This window comes from Cicer arietinum, chromosome 6, assembly GCF_000331145.2.
Source record: "Cicer arietinum cultivar CDC Frontier isolate Library 1 chromosome 6, Cicar.CDCFrontier_v2.0, whole genome shotgun sequence".
In the NCBI taxonomy this organism is placed as follows: domain Eukaryota; kingdom Viridiplantae; phylum Streptophyta; class Magnoliopsida; order Fabales; family Fabaceae; genus Cicer; species Cicer arietinum.
In genome coordinates this window covers 12,905,896-12,913,410 of record NC_021165.2, presented here as the reverse complement: position 1 = coordinate 12,913,410, position 7,515 = coordinate 12,905,896, and the positions used below count along the sequence as shown (strand labels likewise).

Genomic DNA, 7,515 nt, shown 5'->3' with positions numbered 1-7,515 from the left:
ACTCTCTCTATTCAAATACATTAATTTTTCCATCCATCTTTTTTGCAATTTTGAATTCTTGTTTATTACCGCTTTGTCATATTCGCACGAACTATATATATACACACATTATTTCCTTAATATTATTATACATATGTGGTGCACCCCGAGGTCATGTGTAATTGCACTTAATATGTTAAAATTTGATAGTAACGTAACATTTATACATTCGTGACACGACTCTCGAAATCATGTGCAGTTTCTTTATATTAAAATTTGTGAGTAATGTATTGACATTTATACATCTGTGGCGCGCCCCTCGAGGTCACATGTGATATTTAGTATGGGGCCAAGATATAAAGTGCGAGAAAAACATTTATATTATTTATTTTTTTAAAAATATCACTGGAACATCTTTTTTATCAAATATGTTTATTTCTTTGTTCCTAATAACTACATCTACTATTTTAGAAAACATTTAAACTTAACTTGTACAGAATATACTAATTTTCATAAGAAAATAAAAATAAAAATAAATAACATTAAACTTCAAAAGCAGATTTTTATTAATGTGATCTCCAAAAAAAATAACATAAATCAAATTTACAAAGAAAAAAAAATTAGGACAATATCATTTATGTAATTAATGATGCGTTTACTAGACATATACTAAACTATCAATTTAACAAAAATAAATATTAACATGAAATATATTATTGTCGTAATTAATTTTATCATTGAATCATTAAAAAAGAATACAGAAGTAATTGTCGTATTTTAGATTTTAAACTATATTTTATAATTATAATAGTTATGTAAGTGTCATTTATATAACTAATGATTCTCTAATTGACTAAAAAATACTCCTCTAATTCAAAAAAAAAATTATTTCAAAAAGTATTTTAATTCAACAAGTATTGTATTGTATGGAACCATTAGAAATATTAACAACGGTATCTTTTGTTTAGGTACAAAGGAACAAGTATTTTATTTGTAAAAATGAAAACTCTATTTGTCTTATTGAATAAGCATTAAATAATACTACAACCTATAAATATTAAATTATAAATTTTTTTATCATTTGTAGTCTTTATAATTTTTTTTTCGTTTTTTTTTTATCATTGATACAAAATATATGGGACACATATTAAAATATTGCGGGATAGATATTTATAAATGATGTTTAACAGCGTAAGAAAAATATTTATCAGTGATAAATATAAAAAATAATAAGACAAAGATTTGTCATTAATATATAAAAATTACATGACAAATATATGTCATTGATAAATATTTATATATCATGCATAAAAAATATCAAACAAATGCTTGTTCGATAAATATTAAAAAGTAAAGAGATAAATATTTTTCACTGATACATAAAAGAACAAGATAAATATTTGCCATTAATCTAAAATTACATAAGTTATTTGTTCCTACAAAAATTCGTTTTTAATCCTTATAAAAACTTATATTTTTCATTTCTTATCTATCATTGTTACAAAAGATATGAGACAAATATTAAAATAACGCTAGATAAATATTTATAATTAATACTTAAAAAATATATCATAAATTTTTATCAGTAATAAATATAAAAAATCACGAGACAAAAATTTATCATTGTTATATAAAAAATCAAGTGACAAATATCTATCATTATGAATATTTATAAATCATATATAAAAAACACATTATTTCTTTAATATTTTTTATATATGTCTTTGGTCGTTAGTTACAAATGTATGTCATTTTGATTTTAGTTATCGTAATTTTGTTTGTTTATTTAAATCTTTGTAATTTTAATTTTTTTTTAAAATAACCTTATTTATATTTTTTAATTAAAAAATATTGATGATACATATATTTGATGATATTAAACACGTCGACTCTATCATTAATGATAATTGGACATTATTTAATTTTAAAATTAAGTTCATTTCATTAAAAATCCAAAACTAATTATGTAATAAAAAAAATTGATCTTCTTTAACTCTAAAGCCACAGCAGTATTCGTTCTCAACCCACATATTAGAAGACCTAAATTCAAATCAAACTTATTCATTTCCCATAATCATTCATCCAACCCAAATGGCTCCAAGAACACCTGAAGCTCTTCAAACCTCTGTTGTTGTAGGAGCCGAGCACTGAAGTCGAGCAGCCTGCGCGCGTTGAGTGTCAAACCTGCGCTGATTAGAATCGGCAGATGAATGGCATGAAACAGCAGTAGTTGCCTCATGTTCGGACCATTTATTGCGATATGAAACTAGAGCACTGTTGGTAGGAATACTAACTTTGTTCACAACTTGGATTGTACACTTCTCCTTTGTGATTGAGTAGTCAACCGCATTCCTTGGGGAACTAGAAGAGCACTGAGTTGAATGATCACGGGAAAATGAATGACTTTAATTTGAATCTAGATCTTAGAATACGTGGGTTGAGAACATTGCTATGTTTTTAGAGTTGAAGACAAGATACCAATTTTTATTTATTATTTAATTAGTTTTAGATTTTTAATGAAATAACTTTCATTTTAATTTTAACAATGTTGCTATCCACACTCCTCACATTACTACCCACACCCCTTAAATTTGTAAAATAAAGTAAAATGTCATTTGATATTTATAATATTTTTTACAATTTTATTAACTCATAATTCATCTTCATCAACATTCATCACATCTCATGACTCACATATCAAAAAATGACCATACCTCACCAACCCTACAATTTCTTCATCACATTAAAGTTAAAGTGACCTAAAAATGTATTTTTATTTGTATGTTTTTGAGTTCAAATTTTTCTTCTTCTAAATATGGGTATTGTACGTGAACTAAATTTACTTACGTTATAAACAAAGTAAAAATATCAAAATTTACGCAATCTTAATTCACACGTGATTTAAGATTGTGTAATCAATGGAGTTTGAAAATTCAACATCTGAGTATGTACGCGATCTTAACTCACGTACGTGTACGTGAATTAAGATTGTGAAATCATTGAAGATTGAAAATTAAACCATTTACGTGAACTCAATTTCACGTACGTTTACGTGAACTGAGTTTACGTACATTTACTAAAATTCAGTTTACGTAAACTCATCTCACATAAACTTACGTGAAATTGAGTTCATGTAAATGTTAGCAAAACTCTGAAGATGGTTAATGATGATTGATGATGATTAATGAAGATTGATGATGGTTAACGATGATGATGGTTAATGTTGAAGAAGATGAAGAAGGTGTTGAATGAAGATGATGGATATAGAATAAAGAATAAGAAGATGAGTTAGGTTAATGAAGAGGAAAAAGAGAAGGGTAATTTAAAAATTTTGATTTTTTTAAACATTTGAGGGGTGTGGGTAGTAAATTAGGGGGTGTTGGTAGCAAAATTATAATTTTAAACAATGTTCAATGATCAAATAAGATTGTTTAAAAAATATAAATAAGATTGTTTAAAAAGAAATTAAAATTACAAAGATGTAAATAAATAAAAAATTAATAAATGTTATTTTTCTTTTCAAAGTCACCACCATGTCAATTGTTCTAATAACTAATATAGTGGATAATACTTGATAGAAAAGGAATTTTTGTTCCTTGAAAAATAATAATTATAACACATTGGTTCTGGTTGCAATTTGCAAGAATTAAAGATAAAAACACCATCATGAGAAAAGCCAAGTTACGAAACTAACGAACGAGCCGAACAGATGAAAGGTGTTTCAAAGCGCTTAATGTTGTTTCGAACAACTTGGTCGCGTAGTTGTTCACGTGTTGCATTCCCACACAACGTGGCCCCTGAAACTAGTTCACTACTCAATCACTGCTACAACAAAGACCTCCCCAGAGCCATGCAAACCTTGGATGCCATGGAAAGACACGGAGTCTGTGCTGATGCAATAACATATTCTGAGCTCATCAAGTGTTGCTTGGCTCATAGGGCTGTTAGAGAAGGAAAACGCGTTCATCACCATATATTCTCAAATGGGTATCAACCAAAAGCGTTCTTGATCAACACTCTTCTCAATATGTATGTGAAATTCAACCTTTTGGAAGAAGCACAGATACTGTTTGATAAAATGCCTGAACGGAATGTTGTTTCCTGGACAACTATGATATCTGCTTTTTCTTGTGCTAAACTTAATGATCGAGCTATGAAGCTTTTGATTTTTATGATTAGGGATGGTGCCATGCCTAATAGTTATACCTTCTCATCTGTTTTGAGAGCATGTGAGAGGTTATGTGATCTCAAACAGCTGCATTCTAGTATAGTGAAAGCAGGGTTGGAGTCTGATGTTTTTGTTAGGAGTGCTCTTATTGATGCTTACTCGAAGTTGGGTGAGTTGTTAGAAGCTCTAGGTGTTTTTCGTGAGATGGTGACCGGAGACTCTGTTGTTTGGAACTCCATTATTGCTGCTTTTGCTCAGCACAGTGATGGGGATGAAGCTTTAAACCTATACAAGAGTATGAGGAGAGCAGGGTTTCCGGCTGATCAGTCGACACTCACAAGTGTTTTGAGAGCGTGTACTGGTTTGTCATTGTTGGAGTTAGGGAGGCAGGCACATGCACATGTGTTGAAGTTTGATCAAGATCTTATTCTTAGCAATGCACTTTTAGATATGTATTGTAAGTGTGGTAGTTTGGAAGATGCAAAATTCATTTTCAATCGGATGGCTGATAAGGATGTAATCTCTTGGAGCACCATGATTGCTGGGTTGGCCCAGAATGGTTTCAGCATGGAGGCCCTCAATTTATTTGATTCCATGAAAGTCTCGGGTCCAAGACCAAACTATATTACAATTCTTGGGGTTCTGTTTGCGTGTAGTCATGCAGGGTTAGTAAATGAAGGTTGGCACTATTTTCGATCTATGAAGAACCTTTACGGGATAGATCCTGGTAGAGAACACTATGGCTGCATGCTTGATCTTCTTGGAAGAGCAGGGAAGCTTGATGAAATGGTTAAGTTGATTCATGAAATGAACTGCGAGCCAGATGTCGTGACGTGGAGGACTTTGCTTGATGCATGCAGAGCCCATAGGAATGTGGATTTAGCCACATACGCTGCTAAAGAGATTCTAAAGTTGGATCAACAAGATACAGGAGCCTATGTATTGTTATCTAATATTTATGCAAATTCGAAAAGGTGGGATGATGTTGCAGAAGTTCGGAGGACTATGAAAGCAAGGGGGATAAGGAAAGAACCTGGATGTAGTTGGATTGAAGTCAATAAGCAAATACATGCTTTTATTGTGGGAGATCAATCTCATCCTCAAATAGACGAGATCAATAGAAAGTTAAGCCAATATATTCGAAGACTAACTGATGCTGGTTATGTTCCTGACACAAATTTTGTGCTACAAGATCTTGAAGAGGAACAGAGTGAATACTCCCTTCGACACCATAGTGAAAAGCTTGCAATTGTTTTTGGTATTATAAGCTTTCCAAGGGAGAAAACTATTAGAATATGGAAGAACCTAAAGATCTGCGGAGATTGTCATATATTTGCAAAACTTATAGCAAAGCTAGAGCAGCGGCACATTGTAATTAGAGACCCTATTCGATATCATCATTTTCAAGATGGGGTCTGCTCATGTGGTGACTATTGGTAACAGATAAGATGCACAAGACAGAATCTATACTACCATTAGAGTCAAAACAGCATAGATGAATCCACAATCAGCTGATAAATATAGCAGAAAGCTTGCAGCAGTGGCATTTCTAATAGTAATATAAGCTTATTGTTTCCCGTTTTCTTTTATTTGCTTTTGCAAAAAAATAATAATTAAATCACAATTCTGAAGCTAATTATTAGCAAATCAGTACAAGGGTCAACATCTGTACTATCCTTGTTACAGTCATTAAACGCAATTACGAACAGAAATTTCATTATGACTTAGATATGAACTATGTAAACCATTGATGTAAATCTTTCTTCGATCATTCGGTTTCTTATACATGTAAATTATTCTTGCAGGTTACGATTTGAAGTCCAAATGTCCACATTATTTCATTATTTAAGTCTTTTTTGGGAAGGCAGAAGCTTTCTAAGGTAAGCGCTTTTGTTTAAATGCTATGCTCGGTATGATTAATACAAATTATTTGTTGCATCCTTACCCAAGGTTATGTTTAATGATAATTTTGTATTGTGTTTTATGGAACTCAACCAATTATTCATACAATTTTTTCATTTTGAAGTCACTTGGCTGCTTTGGTATTGGCCTTTTTTGGTTTTCCTGCAGCAACACATTTGGGCAGAATCGTTACATAATAATTTCTAGCCACACATTTAGACTTTAGAGGCTTTGACAAAAATGAGGGTTATATTGAATTGTTTCATAATTTGCTGATGAGATTTTTTTTCTACGAAATTCACTCTTGCAACACTGGAATATTTTCATGACTTAGCTTTTTATCCATAGATGATTCAGAGGTGAGATTTGGAGATCTCTTGGTATGATGAAGGTTTATTTGGCGATGCTATGTGTATTTTGGCTAGGGGAGGTTTAGCATGTGCTTGGAAAGCACTACAGTGTCGTTGTGTGTTGCGATTGAAACTTGGAGCTTCAGTTAACTGTGCATTGGAATTGGAAGTCTTCGTACTGCAGTTCCAAATACACAATTTGATGGTGGTTACAGCACTTAGAATGCAGGGGCAATGATTGTCATCAAGAGTAAAGGAAAACGATGGGTGCTCATAGTCCAGATGGGAACTATGCCGATTTTTTACCACTACTGAATCATCGATGGGTTGGTAATATTTTTGAAAATTAGTCTATGATAAACGAGATGATCCATGTTCTGATATCTTATCCGAAGAATGATAATCCTGAATATAATTTGTAGTTCTGTCAATAAGCATAATGTTGTATACAGTTTGAATAAACAATTCATTGCCACAAGTTTGAAAGGTATGATGGCGACTCTACGGAGGTGATCATAAACCAAACTGTGATATAGCCACTACCGTTTATATGCATTTGCACTTAGGGTGGGAATAGTCAGGGTGAAGCCAGTTTGGTCTGTTCAAATAATTCAAGGTTTAGTATGTTGTTATTTGTTATAGATTTTTTAAGCATGACTTTTTTTAAGATGGTTATGAGTAGCTAGTCTACTTCAAGACCTTTGTTGTATTAACCATTATTTTGTAAATTGGATCGAACAGCCAATTCAACTGATTGAATCAGAAACTAGTCACTTTATCGGTTGGTTTGATTCTTAGATTTGGTTTTTAAAATGTTGACAAATATTGATTCCAATTCACAATTGTGTGGTTGTAACTATACAACTCACATCCATTCAAAAGAAAAAAAAAAGAAAAACTATACAATTGACATCGACATCTTAGTTGTTTTCGGTACAACTGAGATCAAAACAATCAATCGATTGAACTTAGTTGCGAATCAGATCATGTTTCTAGTATAAATAATGCTAATAATACATTATTTAATACATTTTTTTATTGGTTAAATTTATGAGTTCCACTAAATTCATAAATTCATATAAGACTCATGATTTTGTAGAATTTATGTGAACTTTA

The 7,515-nt window shown here is 31.3% G+C and overlaps 1 protein-coding gene across 2 annotated transcripts; it reads left to right on the top strand.

The window, feature by feature from the left end:
- Positions 1–3,589: 3,589 nt before the first annotated feature.
- Positions 3,590–7,183, top strand: LOC101502990 (pentatricopeptide repeat-containing protein At2g03880, mitochondrial). Of its 2 annotated transcripts, none has more exons than XM_004504668.4 (3): positions 3,590–5,702; positions 5,953–6,027; positions 6,398–7,183. In XM_004504668.4, the coding sequence occupies exon 1, from the start codon at positions 3,689–3,691 to the stop codon at positions 5,585–5,587; it is 1,899 nt and encodes a 632-aa protein (XP_004504725.1). In that variant the 5' UTR covers positions 3,590–3,688; the 3' UTR covers positions 5,588–5,702; positions 5,953–6,027; positions 6,398–7,183. The 2 variants fall into 2 exon arrangements, with proteins under 2 accessions (XP_004504725.1, XP_073225842.1); XM_073369741.1 differs by having other exon boundaries at positions 6,174–7,183.
- Positions 7,184–7,515: the final 332 nt, after the last annotated feature.